The sequence below is a fragment of the Sciurus vulgaris genome (genome assembly GCF_902686455.1).
Source record: "Sciurus vulgaris genome assembly, chromosome: 1".
In the NCBI taxonomy this organism is placed as follows: Eukaryota; Metazoa; Chordata; class Mammalia; order Rodentia; family Sciuridae; genus Sciurus; species Sciurus vulgaris.
In genome coordinates this window covers 144,158,554-144,184,230 of record NC_136461.1, presented here as the reverse complement: position 1 = coordinate 144,184,230, position 25,677 = coordinate 144,158,554, and the positions used below count along the sequence as shown (strand labels likewise).

The 25,677-nt window shown below is 32.8% G+C and overlaps 1 protein-coding gene and 1 long non-coding RNA gene across 2 annotated transcripts in view; one reads left to right on the top strand and one right to left on the bottom strand.

Annotated features, from left to right (window-relative positions):
* CSPP1 (centrosome and spindle pole associated protein 1) overlaps positions 1–25,677 on the bottom strand; it is a 145,123-nt gene that overhangs the window by 35,671 nt on the left and 83,775 nt on the right. Inside the window, 7 exon segments of the mRNA XM_079101798.1 lie at positions 1,652–1,798; positions 2,496–2,645; positions 7,524–7,534; positions 7,537–7,635; positions 10,630–10,782; positions 21,360–21,507; positions 23,309–23,438. Coding sequence (XP_078957924.1) covers positions 1,652–1,798; positions 2,496–2,645; positions 7,524–7,534; positions 7,537–7,635; positions 10,630–10,782; positions 21,360–21,507; positions 23,309–23,438 — 838 coding nt within the window.
* Positions 1–25,677, top strand: part of LOC306641391 — a 51,932-nt gene that overhangs the window by 5,249 nt on the left and 21,006 nt on the right. The window lies entirely within an intron of this gene.

The following is a 25,677-nucleotide window of genomic DNA, read 5'->3' as shown; positions in this document are numbered from 1 at the left end:
ACAAGATTCCCAAAGTGCAAGAAATAAAAACAAGAATCAATAAATGGGATGGATTCAAAGTTAAAAGCTTTTTCTCAGCAAAGGAAACAATCAATAATGTGAAGAGAGAGTCTACAGAGTGGGAGAAAATCTTTACCACATGCACTTCAGACAGAGCACTAATCTCTAGGATATGTAAAGAACTCAAAAAACTTAACACCAAAAATTCAAATAATCCAATCAATAAATGGGCTAAGGAACTGAGCAGACATTTCACAACTGATCAACAAATATATGAATAGTAATTTCTAGTAATTAGAAATGCATTTTTAATAATAAAAAAAACTAAAGGACGAATGATCTCGCTGATAAGCGGATGAGGACATATAATGGGGGGTAGGAGGGGTTAGCGTTAGGGTTAGGGTTAGGTTTAGGGTTAGGGATAAGGAGGGTGGTAAGAATGGAGGAAGGAAGGACTATATAGAGGGAAAAGAGGGGTGGGAGGGGTGGGAAAAGGGAAAAAAAAATAACAGAATGAATCAAACAACATTGCCCTATGTAAATTTATGATTTAAAAAAAAAAAAAAAGAAATGCAAATCAAAACTACCCTAAGATTTCATCTCACTCCAATTAGAATGGTTATTATCAAAAATACAAGCAAAGGGCTGGGGAGATAGCTCAGCTGGTAGAGTGCTTGCCTTGCAAGCACAAGGCCCTGAGTTCGATCCCCAGTACTGCAAAAAAAAAAAAAAAAAAAAAAAACAAGCAAAAATAGGTGTTGGCCAGGATGTGGGGAAAAAGGTACACTCACACATTGGTGGTGGGACTGCGAAGTGGAGCAGCCACTCTGGGAAGCAGTATGGAGATTCCTTAGAAAACTTGGAATGGAACCACCATTTGACCCACTCCTTGGCCTATACCCAAAGGACTTAAAATCAGCATACTACTACAGTGACACAGCCACATCAATGTTTATAGCAGTTCAATTCACAAGAGCTAGATTGTGGAACCAACCTAGGTGTCCATCAACAGATGAATGGATAAAGAAACTGGTATATATCCACAATGGAATATTACTCAGCCATAACAAATAAAATTATGACATTTGCATTGGATGGAGTTGGAGAATATCATGCTAAGTGAGATAATCCAGTCCCAAAAATCGAAAGGCCAAATGTTTTCTCTGATAAGTGGATGCTGATATACAATGGGGGGGGGGGGGGGCTGTGAATAGAGGAACACTGGATTGAAATGGGCAGAAGGGAGTGAGGGGAGGGATTGCAGGGGTGGGAAAGACAGTGGAATGAGACGGACATCATTACCCTAGGTACATGTATGATTGCATGAATTATGTGACTCTACATCATGTACAACCAGAGAAACGAAAAGTTGTACTCCATTTGTGTACAATGAATCCAAATGTATTCTGCTGTCATGTATAACTGAATACGACAAACAATAAAAAACAATATAAAAAAAGAAAGAAAGAACTACCACAGTATTAGCACCTCACACAGGAAGTTCAGTAATAATGCCCAAATTCAGTAGTTAGACAAAGAAGGCAAACACAAGCACCTCTCTTCTTTCTCCCCTTTTCTAACAACTCTACAATTCTCACAGTGCATATGGGTTAATGTATGGATTTGACTGACATTTTTGTCTGAAACTTACCTTTGTTTCTTCTCCAATCATATTTTCTCTTTCATAGTAGTGCTGAAGTTGCAAGTTATGTCTTTCCTCTTCTTCTTTCTTCTTTCTTTCTGCTTCTTTTCGTCTTTCTTCAGCTAAACGAATGAGCTCTTCATTTTTTAACCTTTGCTTTAAAATTAAGAGGAAAATATACACTTCATACATACATTCTAGACTTTATTAAAAAATTTTCAAGAATGGTATGAATCTACATTGTGTACAACCATAGAAACGAAATTATGTACCCCATTTGTGTACAATGAATCAAAATACAGTCTGTAAAAAATTAAAAGCTAAATAAAAATAATAATAATAAAAAAATTTGCTACCTTATTTGCCTGAAATATAGGTAAAACTGAAGCTGTAGAAGAAATAAAGAAGCTGTCTGCTTAAGTACATTTCTGACATCTTCAATCAGCTTATAGCTTCCCCCCCCATACTTGGATTTGAACCAGGAGCACTCTACTACTGAGTTACACCCATAGCCATTTTTTATTTTATATTTTCAGATAGGTTCTCACTAAGTTGCTGAGGCTAGACTTGAACTTGTAATCCTCCTGCCTCAGTCTGAGTAGTTGGCATTGCAGGTGTACACCACTTTGTCCGGCCAGCCTATAACTACAGTTTGACTAAAAGAATGATGTATCACTGAAATTAGTTTTCACCTCAATAAAATAATATCCAGTGAATGGATACCAATCTGATATTTTGTAAATGTACTTTAAGACTATTCTCCCTTATAAGGAACTAACAAACATCTTTTCAAGTCAAAATAACAATTTCACATTCAGTTAAGTAGTAAAATAGAGTAGGGGGAAAATTGCACCTCCTCCTCTTTCTCCCTTTTCTTTTCCTGTTCCTCTTCATATTCTTGCTGAATTCGTGCTCTCTGTTCTGCAAGCCGTTTTTCTTCTTTTTCTTCTGCAATTTTCAGTCTCTCTCGCTCAGCTTCCTCTCTTTGTTTCTTTTCTTCAATCTAAAGAATAAACAATTTTTATTTTGAAAAACTATTAAAAAGTCAGTGCTGATCCACAGTCGGGTGGGGGTAGGGAAGAACGAAGGAACTTTGGATTATACAGAAGGGAATGAGGAGAGAGGAGGGGATGGGTGGAGTGGTGGAGTTGGGAAGGACAGTACAATGAGACAGACAATATTACCCTATATACATGTATGATTACACTACTGGTGTGATATACAGCCAGAGGAATGAGAAGTTATGCTTCATTTGTGTATAATGTGTCAAAATGCATTCTACTATCATGTATAACCAACTAAAACAAATTAAAAATTTTTTTAAAAAGTCAGACTAGCACTTTTTCCTGGTATACTACAAATTCAACACTTATACCCTGTGTTTACAAGTTCCTAAAAAGTTCCTAAATTTTCCAGTTTCCTATATCTTATTAACAAGGCTACATGATGTACTATTAAAAGCTATAAGTTAAATTCCAGTTTCAAATATTTATAGACTGTGTGTAAAGAAATTATCTTGTTCTCAGTATTCTCATCTGATGAGCTAATATCTACACCTCAAAGGAGTGCTCAAGAATGAAAGTGAAACAATGTAAGCAGCATAAAAATCCTTTCTATATAGAAGGCACTCAGTAAATATTCATGATTATATATTCTACAATGATTGCTACTATTATATCTTAAAGTTCTTGCATTTGATTACTATTCTCAAACAGTGAAATTAATGTTTTAGTTATATATGTATGTGTGTGTGCGTGTGTGTGTGTGTGTGTGTGTGTGTAAACACACATGATAACTCATTTCCCCAAGATGCTCTTTTCTCCTTTTCTACCTACTGGTAGGTTAACAAAGAAAAAAAAAAAACACCTAAACTAAATCTATTAGAGTGTAAGATGATATTTAGGACTCAAAGATTCAGAATTAAGTCTCATTTTGAGTGCTACCTAGAACCTGTAGTGCTGAGTTGGGGAGAATACTGTAAGGCATAGTCTAAGATCTGAAGGGAAGAGAACCTTAAGAGAGTCCATACCTTCCATGAATGAGGCAAGGAAGATGGTAACATGAGTGTCAGGTATTCATGATTCTGGTTTAAGATTATGAAAAGAGTTTTAATTCTCAGCTATGGGTTGTGGTTGTTCATATTATTTTTATTTTCTGCATCTCCTCTAGTTTCAAGGTTGCTCTACCTAGTGCTGACAATTTTTTGAATAATGAGAACTGTCTCACATGTAACATGTTTTCATATACCTGAGGCTTTTTCTAACATTTATCACACTATTAAATATGTACAAGCCTAGTATTTAGTAGTAAGCAATGTGCAGGGGATCTTTTATTCAAATACAACATACCTAGACAAAACACCATTTATGATCCCAAAATCCTCATAAACAACCCTTCTTCTTACTCCATGAAAATAATCAGTTGCTTCTCCATCAAAATCAAGTATCAGTTTGTAAACTATGAATGGATCACACATCTAATAAATGCAAAGTTTAATGCCAACAGGAAAGCTAAACAGTACTTCAATAGAAAGAGGAAAAACATCTTCTAGGTCATGCTTTTCAAACTATAACAACAAAGTGCTTCTGGGGTTCTGTAAATACTTGTTAAAATTTTTAATCTTATTAAATTTAAGTTTTTAAATTTATGTTTACAGCTGTAATTAAAACATCAAACATGCTTGGGAGACTAAGTCAGGAGAATCGTGAGTGTTCGAAGTCAGCCTCAGCAAAAAAGCAAGGCACTAAACAACTCAGTGAGACTCTGTCTCTAAATAAAATATAAAATAGGGCTGGGGATGTGGCTCAGTAGTGAAGTGCCCGTGAATTCAATCTCCAGGTCCAAAAAAAAAAAAAAAAAAAGAAATTAAACACATTAAAATCATTAACAGCATGAAGGTTTCTTGAGCTATTATTATTTATTTATTTATGCAGACTGTGGACTAAGGTGTCTCTTACCATCTTTATGCAAAAATTTAAACATTTTAGAACACTTATTTTGACATTTCAGTTTGGCAACTTCCTGTCTGATAATGCATATTGTAAATAGAAATAATAAACACCATTTAGCTATTTTATATTTTCTTAGAATTTTGTTAGATTTTGCTTGGTGGGGGGAAATATTTTAAGAGACTACAGGGGGAAAAAACAAACTGTGAAAACCACCATATGAGAGCAATCTATTCACAGACACACTGAGGGTAGAAAAACTGAACACTGAAACTAATACAATCAAACTTTTCTCCACATAATCATATCTACCATGTAATTGCCACACCCTATTTTTTCAGTCTCAAAATTGGCTTATGACCTTTCATCTCATAATCATTGCATGGTATAATTCTGTTCCTCAACCACTTAAAAGGTAAACAGCACAATGTATTCACCAGTGGTATATGATGCTCAGTTGTCTTCTCATACACTATGAACCATAAGCCTAGAATTCTCAACACAACCACACTGTCAGTATATTTCAAAAGTCACCTAGTGTGGTTTATTTAGAGCACTAAAGCACTAATGCTAAGCACATCTTATAAGAGTGCCCTGGAACATGTCAGATAATGAAACCAATAAAAGGCAGTACAGAATCTTGGACAAACAGGATTAAATTTTCCAAGTCCATACTATGAGAAATTAGTAAATTTTCTTAAGTATAATATTCTGATTATAATGCACAAGTCAATAACAGTATTTATTAAACATGTGTATCAATTTGGACTACTCAATTCTAACATATGTTCATGAGAATATTCCATGCATCCTAATCTTGCACAAGACAGTTTACTAATAGGTAATTTTTTTGGTACTACTTTGAGACAGGGTCTTACAAAGTTGCTCAGCACCTCAATAAATTGCTGAGGCTGGCTTTGAACTCACAATCCTCCTGCCTCAGCCTCCCAAATTGCTGGGATTACAGGCGTGCACCACTGCGCCTGGCATAATAGATGACTTTTAAGTAATACTAGAATAATTAAAAAAAAAAAAAAGCTTCACAATAATGATCACACTCCGCTTTTTGCCAAAAAAAAAAAAAATGTATGAAATCTGCAATGATTATGCAGTGAAATATGGTAGTAGTAGTTTTTTCAAAGTGAAAGACTTCCTACAAATCCCTAGAAATATAAATGTGATACCTACAAATATGACACCTGAAGTCAAAGACTTGGCTCAAGCACTGGCCTCACAACTCTGTCACCATGGACACGTCTGATAGTCTATGTATCAGTTGTATATATTAAAACAGAGATGATATGATCTTTCCTCAGAGAGTTTTGAAGTTTAATGAGATACTACATGCAAAACAGTACCTTATAAACAATAAAGAAGTTATACAACTGGCAGATATTGGGAGGGGGTTAAATTGTACTTTAGACCATGGTTAAGACTTGCTAAATAAACTCTAGAAACTTAAATTTTGACTTGCTGTCATCATCATAGGCAATATAGCACAAGGTACTTTAAGTTCAACAGATGATTCTATATCCTCAGCAGTGTTACCTAACTTGAGAGGCCAATACCCTTGTGATCTCTGATGCCATTCTATCACATTACAATATCCATATCCTGTCATTCCTTAGAAAGGCCTTTTCATTCATTTCACCATTAGTGCTCTAGTAAAATAATGCAGGTTTTAGTCTTTTTAATCCCTTATTAACACATAAACATTAATGCCAGATCAACTAGTCTTAAAGACTATACTTATTATGTATTGTTATATTTAAGAGTTCACAATAATTATGATTAGAAAGATGACATGTTGGAATGTAATCTGTTTAAGAGGCATCTATTTAAGAGGTTAGGACTAAATTTGATACCCTTAAATGTCAGGTTAAGGGGTCTATACATTTTAGAAAAGTCACTACCAGATTTTGAGTAAAGAAAAATAGCTATGGCTGGGCATGGTGGCTCACACCTGTAATTCTTACTACTCAGAAGGCCGAGGCAAGAGAATCATAAGTTCAAGGTCAGACTGGGCAACTTAGCAAGACCTTGTCTGAAAATAAAAAGAGCTGGGGGTATAGCTCAGAGGTAGAGCAGAGGCCCTGGGTTCAATCCCCAGCACCACAAAAATTAAAAAATAAAAAGATAAAGAAAAGAAAAATAGGTGTGAAAAGTTGTATCAAAGGAAGATAAACAAGGCAATAGGATTAATCTGACACTGGCGCGTAAACGAGGGTGTGGATGAGAGTGTAGTAAGGAAAGACGAAAACTAGGTCCTTTATGGGCAAGCACCTCATTCATCTCAGACTCCAGTTCTAGTATGCAACATAAGGGCAGACAGTGTGGAGTTCAGTAAGTCCATTCACCTAAGAAATAGTAATGCTTAAGTGAGCATTTCTACTATTTAAATGCCATTTGCTTATATACAAAATGGAGCATATAATTATAAAAGTTGATTATTTTACATCTGATTTTCATTTATTTTCAATTTGTACTAATGAGTCCAGAATATTCTCCCCCAACTAAAATTGCCTTCTGAAGTCAATAAAATGGGCTGGTTGTTCCAAAAAAAAAAAAAAATACACCATATATATCAAATCATTGGGAAAATTTATAAATGTATATAAAGATTCATTATATGCAGAGTAGATACTATTTGAGTGAATTTTTGAAATCTCAGCATTCTTTGATTTAATAACCAATGGCCTAATAAAGTTTAGAAAATATAAGCCAACTACTATATATAAAATATCTCCTTTTTCAGATATAGCTGAAGTAATAATGTAATTTAGTACTACTTATATTTAATATAAATTAGATATTTTAGATAATTACATGGCATTTTAGAACTGAAAATGTATCCTGTGGATAAAAATAATCTCTACAAGATTAGTTTGTTAGAATTCTTACAGAACTTTTAACTATGATCAATAACCTTTCACCTGAAAACGAAGAAATTCTTGTATAATTCTTGCTGTTTAATCTGAAGATCAGTTGGAGGTTCACAAAATATATTTCCCCGAGCAAAAGGAGAGCTCTGTGTTTGCACATGACCTTGAAAAAGACATTTTAAAAAACATACTATTAGAAAAATGTAAAAGTTAAAGAATGAAAAATCTGATAATCAACCCTTATTTAGGAAAGCTCTGCTAAATACAGAATCCAGAGGAAAATCCAAAGAGGAAAGCTGAGATTAGAATCTGAAGACCAGATGAAAAGTATAAATAAAAAGAAAAATGGTAAGACTATAACTAAATTAATAGTTGAAAATAATATTACAGCTATAATAGCAAAAGACACTACAGAAATGTAAAAGCTAAGCCTGAACAACTCTCATCACAGAAAGGCTATAAACCAGAATTAAGAGGAAAAAATACATATTTAAATTCTATACAGCTGAATACCCTATACTTAAGAATAGTTCTTAATAACAAATTAAAGTGTATTATATACACAAAGTTTTCTAAATTGTTTTTAAAAATAGGTAATTCCAAAATTCTTCCCAACCGTATTTAAATATAGGATACCAAGTCAGCTATAAGACATTTTTAACAAATCACAGCAAGTCCTAATCATTTTAACAGTTTTTATTTTAAAAACTATTGAATTAGTGGGATATAAACATAAATAATAAAATTTTTTATTATTTTATATATAAATATTATTATTATATATTCTTGATGGAAAAATTATTTCATAAAAGAAATTTAAAGAAGTATTATCTCCCAGGAATCTCTCTGATTGCAAACATTAAGAAATGGCATTTAAGCCTCATATAACTTTATATTATTTTTGAGTTACTAACTCATTCTTTACACCATCAATCCAAAGTATGTATTTCCCTCACTTGTGTCATTTTATATAGGCAGATTGTTTTGCAGTTAACCTGTCATTCAAGCCTACTTTGTCCCTTGTATTTAAATTTATTAATGTTTATTTTAATAGATCAGCAGAAAGGCCAAACTTACACATCACACTTTTTTCCCCCACTAGAAAATGTTTCTAATGAAAACATAACCATACACCTTGAAGGTTCTTTTAAATCTTATACAGTGGTGGGAAAGCTGATGAACAAAACAAAATTGAGTGTCATCTTTCATCCTGATGTTCACTCTCATTCTAAACCTTTGAGGGCAACTAATGAAGAAATATCCAAGACATAGAAAATAAGTTCTTTTAGAAATAACTTTAAAAATAAAATAATATGGAAACATTTACCCAATGTAAAGAAAATAGTATGTATCTAGGCATGATAATAAGCCAGAAAGTTAATTTAAGCCAAATTAGTATTAGATCTTATAATAGTAGCTAATATAAAAACCGTAAATTTAAAAAAAGAAAAAAAGAACATTATGTAAGGTCTCAAAAACAGGCCTAATAAAGACAAAACATCACAGGATAAGGAACCTTAAACATACATTAGAATATTCAATTTTCAGATATATTCCAAGTTCCCTAAGGCCTTTAAAAAATACTAAATGGCACATATGTATATGTAAGCACACATGTGTATGTGTATATGTATAAAATACATATATATACACACTATATATATGCCCTAGAAAAAATTAGGTGGTTTTAGATAGTTCTTGCATGTAGAAAGGTTTATTTTAGGCTAATTCTCAGGGAAACAAAGTTGAATTTAGGGGATTTTCAATTCATAAAACAGGAAATTTTAAAACATTTTATGATTTTTATAAATGATTTTTTAAATAAAGCATCCCTAGCAACACTACCAGCACAGAAACCTGGTAGTAGGAAAGAAAGGCCATAGACAACAAATTCAATTATCAGTCTTATACTCCTGCAAAAGAATCATGGAAACTGTTGATTTTCCAAATGTTTTTCCTGGGTGAGCAGATCTAGATGCCTGAAAGTGTAATTACTAATAAAGAATAAGTTCTAGGCTGAGACAGAACTACAAAGAATACATGGTATGGAAGGAAAGGATAAAGATCTGTAGCACTGAGATCTCAATAAAGACTACTAAAAGTAGCAGCAAATGAAGAAGAGAAAATACTAAGCCAAAATTCTCTTAGCAGCAATAATATGAAAAGTGTTTTAATCTTCCCACTACACTACACACTGAATTACTACAGAGTAAAATTAATAATTTCATAAAATCAAAGATTCCAATTTAAGTGCTCCAAAAATCCAAATTGGACCCAAAGGCCAAAACTCTACTGTGGATCAAAGAGAGTATTTTTTTTTTTCTCTTAATTAGAGATCAGACAATGGAACAGGTTGTCCACAAAAACAGCATAGAACCCATCTCCTAAGGTGTTCTATAAGTTATAAAAATTTTATTAGGAAAACATCCTAATATAAAGTTATTTTCTAGGCTATAATCAAAACTTCTGTGCAAGTACAAAAGGAGAATTTGGTGGTAAATAAATGGTTACTTTTATAAACATCAAAATATAATGCAAGGTGGGATATTCTATATATTTCTTTCGACTCTCAAATATATTAAATACTTTCATATATACTGGATAAAGAAAATGACAACTTTTTCTAGCAAGTCATAAAAGAGGTATTTAATTTCAACATATAGAAATTTTGTTATATTATTTCACAGTAAAGCAAATATATCTGGCTAAGAAAGAGTCTGTGATCAGATATTAAACTTTTTAATTACTTCTTTTTCTTTGGTACTATGATTTTACAAGGGAGAGTAGTGATCACTAAAAGCAAAAAATAATTTGTAAATTTATCATAAAATACCTGATACCTTCTCACTAAAGCAGTCACTGGTATAAGAAGCAAATTGTATGTGTAAAAACTGTTCGATTTTAAGAACTGTCTCCCAATTAGTAAAATTAAAAGGTTAGCAGCAACTGAAGTAGAGAAAAAACAGTATTAAAAACCAACATTTCCCTGATTCAACTTTTTTCAAAATACTAAGAAAGGTATAATATTCTGACTCAAATGAACCAAATTTTTAAAATCACATCAAGTATTGTGTCAAGAACAGAAATGTTACTGAATAACTTAGAAATGTAAAAAAAAAAAAGAAAGAAAAGAAAAAAATAGAATGTGATTAAAAACCTGAGTTTTTATTTCCAGAATCTTCTATGTTCTCAGCATTTGAAGTGGCTAAATTTTGGTCTAGAGATACAACAGCCCTTTTATCTTCATATGTTCTTGCCTCTGGGTTATGGTAGGCATCTATATTTTGTCTGTGCATCCTATTCAAATCAGCTGAGAGGGAAAAATAAGCCATTTATTTCAATTAATTTACTGGTAGCTTAATACATTTTTTTTTAAATAGGGAATCAGAGAAAAACAGCAATAAGACAAAGCTGGGAATGACTCAATGATATGTTGTTGCTCTGAAAACAGAAACAAAAATTATCAAAACTAAGGTTTTCAAAGGATAAACCCTGTAAAATAACTCAAAATTAGTAGAAAAATTAAGGATACATACATCTCTGACATTCCATACAAGTCATATTAACAGTTACTTTATAATGTAGAATTTAATATAGAATAAATGTAGAAATAATTCAAATATTTCATAGTGAAATTAATTCACACCCAAATCATCAACTATCCTAATGAAAACACATACTCATGTGGATTGTGGAATGCACCCACAAATTTTTTGACAGTCTTTCCTCAAAAGGTGGAACTCAATTATCTTACCCTTTAGGGTCAAAAAGAGTTAGTAACTCACTTGTTTTTGTTTTTTGTTTTTGTTTTTGGGGGGGAAGGGACATGGGGATTGAAATCAGACACACTTTACCAGTGGTAAAGCCACATTCCTGGCCCTTTTAATTTTTATTTTTTTAGGGGGAATACCAGGGACTGAACTCAAAGCACTTGACAACTGAGCCACATCCCCAGTCTTATTTTGTATTTAATTTAGAGACAGAGTCTCACTGAGTTGCTCAGCACCTTCCTTTTGCTGAGGCTGACTTTGAACTCGTTATCCTCCTGTCTAAACCTCCCAAACTGCTGCCAGCCCTTTTTAAATTTATTTATTTATTTTTGGGGGAGAGGGTACTGGGGATTGAACTCAGGGGCACTCAACCACTACGCCACATACCCAGCCCTATTTTGTATTTTATTGACTAGGGTCTCACTGAGTTGCTTAGTGCCTCACCATTGCTAAGGCTGGGTTTGAACTCACAATCCTCTTGATTCAACCTCCCAAGTCACTAGGATTACAGGCATGTGCTACCATGCCTGGCCCTTTTTAAACTTTGAGACATTGCTGGAGGGTTGGCCTCAAACTTGTGATCTTCCTGTCTCAGCCTCTGGGTCGCTGGGGTTATAAGCATACACCATCATGCCTGGTGTAACTCACTTATTATCACTAAATATTGAAGAAATTATGGTACATGACTTCCAAGACCAACAATAAGAAGACATGGTTTCCACCTTGTTTATCTATGGATCACTTGCTCCAAAAAAAAAGCCAAATGCCAAATAATGACACTGAAAGAGCCCTATGGAGAGGTTCATATGGCAAGGACTAAGGCCCCCTGAGCCATGTGGGGAGTCAGATAGGAAATGGGTCAAATTATGGACCACTCACAAATTATGGATCCACGAAACTACAAGATAGTAGTGTTTTATTATTTTAAAAAACAGTAAATTTTGGGGTGGTTTTTCCACACAGTAATAGATATTTAATAAAAACAGCAAAAGTCTGAGCTCCTACAACTGGGCCAAACAACCCCTTCAATCTCAGCAACATACCTGAATGTTTACAGAGCTCAAAAGTTAAACAAAACAAAAAAGTAGTTTTTTCTCTCCCCAAATAACTGGGATAGTACTGCAGCAATAAAAATGAACTCAAGCCTGGATATAAAAACTATTTATGAGGAAGCACATTATGTTCAAGGATGCATTTTGAACATGAATCACAGAATAACAGAATGTAGCAAGGTAAGATGTAAATGTTACAAAAAAAGAATGGGAGCTTAGAATCAGGGAACTTCATGTCATATTATAACTTTAGAGTAGCTTAGACTTTAAAAATGAACAGGAGTTTTAAAGGTAAAGGTGACTGGGAAAGAATAATAAATAAATACAATAAAGTGATGAAATGCTCCAAGGGGGTGAATTATGAGTAGTCTTCCAGAAACATAGTCAACCTGCCTAGAATACAACATACATGCAATAGAGTAATAAGAGAAAAACTAGGAAACTGCAGATTAGATGCCTATTCTGGAATGTCCTAAAAGGCACACAGATGGTTTCTCAATTTTATTCTATAGATGGTAATGGAGAAACAGTTTGGTAGTTACTGAAGTAGTATTAGTAATAATGGCAAGCAACATTAAATATTCACCATTGTTTATATACTAAACAATAATTCATATGATATGGTATTGTTATTTTTACCCCAGAATTATATATGAGAAAACTGAACTAAGCAATTTGTTCAAAGATTCACAAAGTAAGTAAATGGCACTAGAATGTAAACTTGGGCAATAAGACTCCAGAGTCCTCAATGATTTCTGAGAATGGAATAAAGATAATTGTCATATTTTTGATACATGTTATAACTTGTATGTGAAAAACAAAAGATGATGAAGAAGAAGTAAGTAATAAGGAAATGGAAAGAAACCCAAATAAACATAATAATCTCAATTATGGCAGCAGTTGAAATAAATTCTATGAAGACAATGTAAGAAAACACTGAAGAGGCAGAACTCATGTATACATTGATTTATTAACTAATAGATACAGGGAGTCAAAAAGATTTCATTCATGTCTTTTAGTTTGAATACTATATTATGATGCCCTTAACAGAACATGACAAGTAAAGATGAGCTTGACTTGAAAGTAAGTTTGTTTTGCATGCTAGTATAAATAATCCCCCAAACATAAAGGTACAGAGATGCCAAGGCAGGCTGGAAATGAGTTTTAAAGTGAGCAGAGGCAGAGAAGGCAATTTGAAGATCATCTGTAGAAAAGGCCCAAGGAGTAACATGGGAGAGAACAGAAGAGATGACGGGGGAAAGAATGGATGATAGGAATGATCATATTTTTCAAGGTGCACATGAGGTCAGAAAATAGTCCTTTAGAAGAAAGATCATGGACCAGCTGAGAAGAGTCTAAACAGGTTCAAGATGCACATCCAACAAATGTTAACTGAAGAAAAACAGCATCTCAGAGAATGCAGAGGACCTGAAGGAACTGTCACTCCAGTTCAAAGAGGATATGGTCTAAGTAAAAACCATTAAATTGAAATAAGGACAATTATTTTTTAAAATGTAGCATCAGAAAGGGGTAGAAAACTACAGTCATTATAGCTTTAGCAATAAGAAGACAGTAAATGACACCCAAAGTCTTTGAATGTTTCATATGATAAAGAGAAGTAGCATGATAAGGCAGAATATTTGTGTTTAAGAACACAAGTTAACTAAGCATGTTCAGAGACAGAAGGGAAGAAATGAATGGAAAACAAAAACGCAAAAGAGAAGGGACTGGGTAAAATGACAGAGAAAAAGATGACTGCAAGAAAACTCCAAAGTGCCAAGGATTGGAAAGGGGCAGGTAGGTGATCCTGAAATCACCCCCAAATCCAGAGATCTATTAGAATATGGGAGGAGAATAAAAAAAGAAAGATGATGGGAAAGGTCAAGGTCATGGGCTAATAACTGTGGTCCTTCAGTTGTTCAAAAATGAAACAAAATAACTTGAAAATAATTCCGATTCACTAGAACAGCATAAGTAATGGCCTGTGGAAATGAGAAGTTCATTGTAAATAATATTACCCACAATATTCTTCTATTTTTTTCTATTATCAGACTTCAGTAGAGCAAGTTCACTTCCTTCCAGTATGACACACAGAGTTCTGCTGTAAACCTAGAGAATGCTTAGGAAACGCAATCTCATTTTGATAGTCACCTATACAAAGTACACATTAAAAGATAAATATTCCATAAGTAAGCAAACACTAATAAAACTTCAAAATCAATAACATAATATACTGTTTTGATTATATATGCACCTCTCATTTAGCATGCTATTCCATGTATTTTATATAAAAAGATTTCATCAGAATATATAATTATTATTCAACATTTAAAAATCAGGTTTAACAATCAAGATAAATTCATACTGTCTTTTATTAAAAAAAAATTGTCCATCTATTGACCACTCCTTGTTCTATGTATGTAAAGTAGTAAAATAAAATCAATCAAGAGTGAAAGAAAGGAAAAAGGTACTCTTCTGGGCACGAGTGTAATTGCTAGCTGTGAACACTGGACTTAAATAGAAATCATTTAAAATAAGACTATCAGCATAAGAATAATTTTTAAAACAAACACAACAGCAAACAAACAAGTCACAGATTCATGTGTGGAAAAAATAATTCTACTTGAACAATTTACCAGACTAGGGCTAACTATATGATCTTACAGATAATTACATATAAATTGTACTTAATTTTTTCATTATTTATTTTATTTTATAATTTTTATTTTTGTGAATCTAAATGAACACTTCAAAATTAAAACTAACTTTACAAATCAGGTGCTACTCTTTATACTTTGGTGGAAGTAAGAACTAAAACATTTAAAGAAAATGGCTGTAATATATGTTATAATATTATTAGAAGGCCCCAAAATTTAAGTAATCCATGGCTGGCATATAAACTCCTTTGTAATCAGTTAATTCAGAGAGTCAAGCAAAATTTTTACCTCTGACACTACTAATATTTCAAAATTAACCTAATTTAAAGTATAAACATATATAATAATAAATATAGAAATTGTATATGTACATACGCATATATTTAAGGAAAAAAATCAAAGATCACAATTTCTAAAATGAGTAAAAATCTAACTGGTGCTCCATGAAATAAATCTCACAAATTTAAAATCAATAAGATCACAAAAAGTATATTCTCTGAACAAAAAAACAGAATAAGACTATAAGTGGAAAAAAAAAATCTCTTTGGAATTTTTATAAAATTCTCTTCCAAATAACTGATTGGTCCAAGAAAATCAAAAATTAAATTGAGTGAAAATAAGAATGCATAAACCAAGATTTGTGAGCCACAGGGTAAAGAAATGAGAAATTTGTAGCATACTGAAATGCACAGAAAATATATAAAGTCTCAAATCATAATCTAAGCTCCCACATTAAAAATCAGAAAAAGAAAAGCAAGCATAAAGTAAAATAAAAGAAGAAAACGGTAAAGATAAGAACAAAAATCAAGGAAACAGAAAAGAACAGTAAAGAATGTCAGTAAAACTGAAGCTGGTTCTATGAAAAAGAACAATAAATGATACTCCTCTGGCCAAACTGACTCAGAAAAAACATGAGAGAAAATATATAAATTAAAAATAGCAGGAATGAATGAAGAGCCATCACCACAAATCTATAGACATTTAAAAAACAGAGGAAAGTTATGAACAACTTTATGCAATAACTTTGAAAACTAGATGAAATGAAAGAATCAAGAACACAAAGAGAAAGAGCCTACAGAATGGGAGAAAATCTTTCCTACCTACACCTCAGATAAGGCATTATTTTCCAGGACATACAATGAACTCAAAGCTTAACACCAAAATATAACCCAATCAATAAATGGGCAAAGGAACTGAACAGCCCTTTATCAAAAGAAGAAATATGAATGTCAATAAATAAATGAACCGGGCATAGTGGTGCATGCCTATAATCCCAACAACTGAGGAGGCTGAGACAGAAGGATAGGGAGTTCAAAGTCAGTCTCAGCAATATCGAGGCACTAAGCAACTCAGTGAGACCCCACTGAGTGCCCCTGAGTGCAATCCCCAATACTAAAAGAATAAATAAATAAATGAAAAAAATGTTCAACACCTCTAGCAATTAGAGGAATGCAAATTAAAACTACACCGAGACTCCCATCTCACTGTAGTCCGAATGGCCATTATCAAGAATACAAGTAAAAGCAAATGTTGGCAAGAATGTGAAGAAAAAAGGAACACTCATACATTGCTAGTAGGACTGCAACTTGGTGCAACCACTCTAGAAAGCAGTATGAAGATTCCTCAGAAAACGTGGAATGGAACCACCATTTGACCCAGTTATCCACTCCTCGGCATATACCCAAAAGATTGTTAAATCAGCATACTACAGTGACACAGCCAATCACTGTTTACAGCAGCACAATTTACAATAGCTTAGCTATTTTAACCAACCTAGATGCCTATCATAAATGGATAAACTGTGGTACATATACACAATGGAATATCACTCAGCCATAAAGAAGAATGACTTTATGACATTTGCCAAGAATTGGATCTTAAGATATAGATAGATTTGACAAAAGAGACAAACAGGTAGGAACTATCACAGACTGTGCAGGAGACTAAAGAAGACATGACAACTAAATGCAAGATAGGATCTTAGACTAGAGCCTGGAATAAGAGGAGATTAGGGGAAAAACAAGTAAAATCCAAATAAGGTCTATAATTTCATTAGTAATATTGTACCAATGTTAATTTCTAGTTTTGATCATTGTGCCATGATTATATAATGTAAAAACATTAGGGGGAACTGGTGAAAGGTGTTCTTCATACTCTTTGCAACTGTTCTGTGAGTCTTAAAATTATTTCTCAAAAAAAAAATGCTTAAATTATCGCCATACACTTAATAGAATGGCAAAATTTTAAAGCTCAAAGCAGTTGGAAGTTTCATGTTTTTCTGGCAGGAATAATAAAAGGCACAACCAATTTGGAAAATGGTCTGGCAATTTTACACAAACTTAAACACACCTAACTATACAACCTGAGGAGCCCATTCCAAGCATTTAAAAGAGAAATGAAAACTTAAATTCACAGAGAGACTGGTAAGTAAATGTTTGTAACAGTTTTATTCATACAGATTTAAAATAGAAATAACCCAAATGCTCATCAACTGGTATGTGGATAAACAATTGTGGTACACATCCAAACAATGCAACATTTTTTAATAATAACAAATTACTAGTGACATATGGAAATGTGGATGAATATAACAAATACTATGCCAAAAGAAAAATGTCAGAATCAAAAGATAATACTATCATGACACAAGTTAGCAGCAGCAGACAGTTTGGTAAAAGAAATGACTATAAAGGGACTCGAGGAACTTTTTGCATTTCTGGAAGTGTTCTATCTCTTGATTGTGGTAACAGTGGTTAGTAGAACCAGCTATCAAAATTCACTAAATTTTAAAACTGAATAATTTTATTGCATGCAAATTTTATCCCAACAAATGACATAAGAAACAAACACAACTCTAGGACAAATCCAATACATAAAATACAAATACTTAAGAATATATGAAGAAATGTTTAATCATGCTACTAATGAATTAGAACTACGAGATGCATTTGGCAATCTTTTGTGTTGGTTGTTTTTAATTTTACTGTCACAATTCTTTGTTGACTTTTGTCTTTGAGTATAGAGTGTTATGTTATTTTCACACAGTTGTATTTGTCTCTCTTTTCTCCTTTGCAAAATTTTTTGAAGGTAGTTATTTTTCATGACTGTCTTTTGAGGGTTAAGATTTTGAACTAGTATGTTTTGTTTTGGTTTTGTATTGTTTTTCACTTGTCTTATTTCTCCTGACATATTTTCTCCCTTTTCCCAGCTCCTCTATCATTAACAGTCAAATTCTATTGATCTTTCACTCTTCCTTTAATTGTTCACTTCTATTTTCTCTCCTCTTCCCTCATAATCATCACATCCTACATCTCTTCTGCATTCTCCCTGTTCACATTTTGGGAAATTGCAAACCCTTCCAAACTTATTGTTTTTACTGTTGACAATTCCTTATCATACCATTTCTGTCTATTGTGCCAATTAACACTGTAGATGTCAAAATACCTAAATAGCAGTATCCACTGACACCAATGTAAGGAGCAAAAGCAGAGAGCAAATATAGGAAGTGAAAACTCACTTCAATTGAGATTCTGAAAAACAATCAAAGAGAAATCCTCAAAATAAAGGAATCAATAAACCAAATTAAAAATTCAATGGAAAGCATCACCAACAGACTAGATGACTTGGAAGATAATATTTCAGGCAAAGAAGATAAAATATGTAATCTTGAAAATGAAGTTGACCATGGAGTAAACTTGTTAGAGACCATAAACAGAATTTCCAATAAAAATGGGAATTTAAGATTTATTGGGATAGATGAAGGCTCAGAAATACAAACCAAAGGAATGCACAATCCTTCAATGAAACAATATCAGAAAATTTTCCAAAACTAAAGAATGAAATGGAAAATCAGATACAGGAGGCACACAAGACTCCAAATAAACAAAATTATAATGACCCACACTAAGGCACATCATTATGAAAATGCCTAACATATAGAATAAAGGTAGAATTTTGAAGACAAAGGGGAAATGAAGAGGGGGTTGAGAAAGGGAAAGATAGTGAAAAGAATACTTTCCTTTTATACATATATGAATCACCACAGTGAATCTCACCATATGTACATCCATAAGACTGGGATCCTAATAAGAATAAAATATATATATATATATATATATTATATATAACTATATATAACTGTATGTATGTATAACTGAAAAGAAAAATTAAAATTTTTTAAAAATTAGTTCCAATGTATTTGATAAAAGAGTAGACCTTTTTGATTTCATGGCATAACTGCAGTATTAAATAAGCAAACTAAACATTACTACCAAAAATGAAAATCTCAGAAATGCTTTTTTCTATCCCCATTAGGTCAGACAATTCTAAAACAATAGTTTATAATTCAGTAACCCACATTTATCCTGCTTATTTCCACCAATTAAATGCATACAAAATACCATAAATGTATTATCTGAACTGAAAATAATTTTAGAGTCACTCTGAAAAGATCTAAGAAATTAACCTATTTCCAGTGTTTCAGTCATTAAGCACCTCTCCCATGGCAATTTTCTATTTTAAATTTCCCGTGGTAAATTTCTATCAACTCACAATTTAGACTTCCAAGAGCAAAACAACTATATAATTATCAAAAATCCTGTCCTCCTCTTGGGCATAGAGAAAGCTAAACTTCCCAGTTACTCAAGCAGTTATGTTGGAATCCACCTATAATTAGTTTTGAACAACAGAATGAAGTCAAAGGTGACATCTCTTCATTTCCAAGTCAGGACTCAACAAAACCCTCAACTTGTAGCCAGACAAGGTGGCCCATACCAATAATTACTCCAACTATTCAGAGGCTCTAACCAGAAGGATCACAAGGTCAAGGCCCAGCCTCAGCAACTTAGTGAGACCCTCAGCAACATAGCAATAACCTGTCCTCAAACAAAAACAAAAAAAGAACTGGGGATGTAGCTGATTCAGCTCAGTGGTAAAGCACCCCTGGGTTCAATCTCCAATACACAGAAAAGTAAAAAATTCTCAACTAGTCCTCACTACCCCACGTTCCCAGTCTGTGCAGCTAGAAGTTAAAACAGAATGGTGACATAATGGAAAATATCCAGGTCCCTAAGTGATTCTTGTAGGAGAACCACCAAACAACATCAGAATGTGACATAACTGAGAAGTAAACTTCAACTGAGAATTCAGAGTTGTTACAGTGCTTTTTCATTAACTGCCTTGATTAACACCTTTAAGTAACACCTTTACTTTAAGAGGAAATATTATGGCACTACCCATAAATGGAAAATCAGAATTTCCTAACAATATATCCAAATAAACATTTAACTATTACAATAAAAATGTTCATCTATGCATCCACCTAAAATCATCTCATCTACAAAAATTTTTTTAAAAAGTAACAAAGAGTACCATCTTCCACAATTGTGAGGGAAAGTATTCATGAAATGAAGATAGCAAAGAAACAAATCTTTTGGGAGAAAAAAAGTTACCTTATTGAGTCTCAAGTCTATCTTTTAAAAAAATTTAGTGAAGAATAAAAGCCATAATTCATAAGGATGTAAAACTAAATATCTAGCAATCTTCTCATTTTATCCCTTACCTATCCCTATAACATATACCACTTGAAGAACATAAAAATCTACATTTTTAATATCTTAATAGGTATTTTTCTATCATCCTTTCTCATTTCTAATCAATTTTCAAAAACATTTATCTTACTCCATTTTAATCGGTTTAATTACAAGCTAGTTAGAAACTGTTAATATATAAAGCAAGTTGTAAAAAAAACTTTTTCAAACTGTTCCATTATTAGATCAAAACTTCTGGAGATATAAACTGAAAAATAACAACATAATTCTGCAATCTGACATACAGTTTCTGAGATCAAGTATTTTTTCAAAGGAGCTCTTTACATGAGCAGATATACTCCACATATAAATTAAATACAAGATCCCTTCCCACAATCCCAATTATTTATTTTTAAAATGGCTTACTAGTCTTTAAAAAAAAAAAACAAAAACTTGTCAAAAAGTTTTAACCATTTTTACTACAAAATAAAATATTCTAAGTACTAGTTTAGGTAAATACTTACCAACTACCACAAACTTTTCTGTGCAGTTGGGTTATATTATCAGAAGATTGAACAATTTATAATAAAAAATAAATTAACATAATTCTGAAGAAGTCTTTCTAACCTCTGCTATATTATTATCAAAATGCTTCTTTCATGGGCTGGGGAGATAGCTCAGTTGGTAGAGTGCTTGCCTTGTAAGCATAAGGCCCTGGGCTCGATCCCCAGCACCAAAAAAAAAAAAAAAAAAATGCTTCTTTCACATTAAGAAAAAAAAAGACCTAGCTTTAATGTTGAAAATCCCTCCTGTACTCTTTACTCTTTCAAATATGAAATAATTTAGTTTATTTTAAAAACAAGCCATGGAAACAGCATACTTATCAGGTTTCCTTTTGCATCCCTGAGAGGAGCACCACCTCCACCTTTCCCCCAAGGGTTGTAAACTCTCATTTCAGCTTCCAATTTAGCTTCATATTCTTCTTTTTCTTCGCGTTCTTTCCTCCTCCTTTCTTCTCGTTCCCGGATCTTGACAACATAAGATATATTTAAAATAAGTTCTGACGAGTGTGCTGATACAAGTGGTTAGTAACATCATATATTTCATTTTTCTGGTTTAGAAAGAAAAAAAAAAAACCTGGAGTTTTTTTTTTTGTTTCTTTTTTGTTTTTGTTTTGCAGTACATCTCACTGTAAAGTTTATAATTAACAAATAAACGCAATATTCAACATTCAACTTATAAACACCTGAATAGCTGGAATATATGCCTGCTATCCTTCCCATCCCATTATTCTACCAGAGACCTTTCCAGCTACTAACCCCACTTGGAACTCAACCAACTCCTCCCTCTCTCCCCACTTCTACTCCAATCATTTCCTTCCCAACCTCACCAGTTCTATGGGACCATTAGGATCTCTGTACTTTCCTTTCATATATAGCCTTTCATGGTTCTAATTCCCTACCTCATCAAACCTACTCTTCCTAGGTAGTCTATTTCCAGAATTCAGAAGGTTGAAGGTTCAAAGCAAGTATAGATTTATAAAAACACACAAAACAAATACATTCTTATTATCACAAAGTATAAGCACAAGATTGTTCTCGAGATATATGGATAGGCAATGAATAAAAATCTACATTTTGGAAAGTCATTTTTTAAACTCAAAACCATGTGCATGGTAAATTTAGGTACTCTTTCACTCTAGCAGAGCCAAAGAAGTCATCACACACATGCCATACTTCTAGAGTTGAGAAATCTAGATTTGTCAGTGATATTTTTAATATGCTCATTCAAAATTAACTCTCCTATTGTAGAATCCTAACATATAAAAAATAATGGTGCTTATAACTTTAAAAAAAAACTATCTTTATCTTTCCAAAGGTTCCCCATGTAAAAGTTGAAAAAACGTATTTTAAGATATCCAGATAGAATTTTACAGAAGTTACCTTAGTTTAGATAGATATATAGTCATCTACACAGATTTAAAAACAAGAGTCCCAGAGCGTTCCCAGAGATAAAATTGGGAAAAAAAAAACAAAAACCTGTACGTTTGATAGTTAAATTTGGTATTTAAATAAACTCTCTGAGCATTACAAGCAGTAACAGAATCCATTACCTTCTCTCACTAAACATATTCTACTACATGTATTTATTCCCTGTCTTGATTTATAGCCTCATTATTCTCCTAGATTAGACCACTCAACACTCAGAATCACCTTCAAGCCCTATGCTCTTTCTCATTCACTATATCCAAGTCCTATCAATGAAACCTCAGAACTGTCTCTTGGATATCCTCACTGCTTCTTCATTTGGTTCAGGGCCTCAAACCTCCTGACTGGACTACCTCAGGATTTACTGGATTTCTCGGCCATATCTCTTTGCCAACTGTTCACAAGTTATCTTCCTAAAGTCAAATTTCCTTTTATCAACTAATCCTTTCACCTTTTCTCAGATTTAAAATTTCCTTCTTTTTGGCTGTCCATAACAAGATGAACCTGAAAGCTCTTTATTACCTAATCCTTCACAATCCAGCACAATCTAACTCTCCAGCCTCTCCCCGCAAAACAATTTAATTCCCCTAATATGCCAGGAATATCCAACTTATTCTTCATATAACATGCAGTTCAACCATTAATTACCACGTGAAGCCTACCCAATAATCCCAGGTAATTACTCTCCCTATTCTATGCTTTCCACAGCATTCCAGTATATCTATTTCAAAACTTATTAAATTGAATTATAACTGTTTTTTCCCTGCCCTGCCATACCCTGAGTTCTAAAGGACCACTGTGTTAACAATAAGATGTTAGACACAAAATGAATGGTGAATACCTGCTGTTGCAAAGCTTCCTGATAAGACTGAAGTGATTGTTTAGAAGGCTTTGGTTTATCTTCAAAAAACAGTCCTGAATTTACTGCTCGATCATTGTTGATTTTCAGTTCATTCTGTCCAACTGTATTCCTACGTCAAAAAAATAATTAATTATTTGAATCCATCTGTCATTCAAGAATAAGAAAATTCAAAAAGAACATGCCAATAGTCCTTTGAAACAGAACGGCATATAAAAACATCTTCAAATAAGAGGATATTCTCTATAGGTCAGAGAGTAAACCGAGGCAAGTAAACTCTTCATAAGTTTCTTGCCCCTGTCTCTGTTTGAAACTTTCAAATACCTGATCTATTTCTTGATCTAGGTGATTGTTGCTTGGGAATGAAAACACTTGGGATAGTTCATCGAAAAGTTACATAGGATTTAGGCACATTTCTGAATATATAAAAATAACCACACACAGGAAATTCCCCAAGTAACAACATAACAAATAATGGTTTACTTAGTAAAATATTTAACTAATAAAAATTACTTCTAACCATCTCAAAAATAAAACAATATAATGTAAAAAGTCTGTTCCAAATAGAAAGGGTTTTAAGATATATGTAGACCAAAGTTCAGGAAGAAGGGAAGAAATACAGGGATATGAATTTTTATATACAGATCAATAATTTTTAGCAAATTTACAGAGTTGTGCAATCATCACCACAATCTAGTTTTAGAACATTTCCATAATCCACAAAATATCCCTTATATCAATTCCAACCAATTCCGACTCCACCCTCCTCTAGTCACTAAGTAAATAGTCTAATTATTGTCTCTACAGGTTTTCTCTGTCGGAACATTTTACATAAAAGGAACCATATAATATGTATGGATTCATTCAATGACCATATTTTTGAGGTTGATCCTTTCTATTGCTGAATAGTGTCTTCATTGTGTGGATATAAAATATTTTGTTTATCCCTATTACAAGTTGATGGACGTATGAATTATTTCCACTTTTGGCTATTATAAATAATACTATGAACATTCAAAACAAGTCTTTTGTATATGTTCTATTTATCTTGATTGTATGCATAGGAGTAGAATACAGTAACTTTTTATTTTAAAAACTGCCATTTCCTGCAACTATTTTTTATACATTACTTTTGCATTCAGTAATGCTACCAAAACGCTTATTAATTCTAACATATCTGTATATGCTTTTTAAAATAATAATAGTTTTCTCTCTTCTCATCCATGTATCTATGTCAGTATATGCTTTTATAAATAATATCAGTTTTCTCTCTTCTCTCATCCATATATCTATGTCCTTTCTTTCTCTATTATTTTTGCCCTAGTTACAATTATTAGCTGAAAAGAAGCCGTGTTAATAAGAACAATCTCAAAAATAATGTTTTTAATATGTCTTCATTAAAATAATAATGTAGCTTTTTCACATTTATTCTTCATGAGTTATGTGATTAATAGTTATTAAACTAATGGACACTAAAATATATTAATTTTTTTCTTTACCAATTGATAGGATCACATAGCTTTCCTTTCTTATTAGTATATTACAGTAATTGATTTTATAATATTGACTATATCTAACCCTAGTTGTATGTCAGACACTGTTCTAGAAACTTCACATATTTAATTCAGCCAATACTCATAATACCCCTATATGTTTGCAGAAAGCAAGAGTTTAATAATCACAGTTACCTGAGGCAATGATAACAATTCAGATAAAGAAAAAACCCTAACCAATAAAAGTAAAGGAAAAAATGTGGGAAATGGTATGTTTATAGAGTCTTGAAAAGATCCAACATATTCTGGGAAATAGAAAGCCACATGCATGTGCTCCTGGGCAATACTCAGAAGGCTCCAAGAATAATCTCTCACCTCTGGCTGGCATTGAGAATCTATGCATATAGGAAGTAAAAGCTAAAGTAAAGACATAAACTGCCTATATACTGAAGGCTTGCCTCAATACACACACAGAACTTCTTGGCAAGGCTGAGAAACTTCCTGGTTTCAATGCCTTTATAGAAATCTCAGTGCAACCATGAGCTTAGCTATTAAGCTAACCTAAAAGAGGCTTCAGGGATTAACTAGCCACATAAGGTACTTAAATATAGACATGAAAACAAAAAACAACAAACAGCAATAACAATTAGGCATGTGGAGGGAAGAGAATCTGATTTTCAAAGATGCCAAATTATGTTTTTCTAAATGTACAATTTTCAATTTAAAAAAATTACGAAACTTGCGGGGGGGGGACAGGTAAGTATGGGTCATATGATGGAGGAAAAGCAGTCAATACAAATCATCCCTGAAAAAATCCCAGGCTTTAGACTTAATATAAATTTATAAACAGCTGTTAGA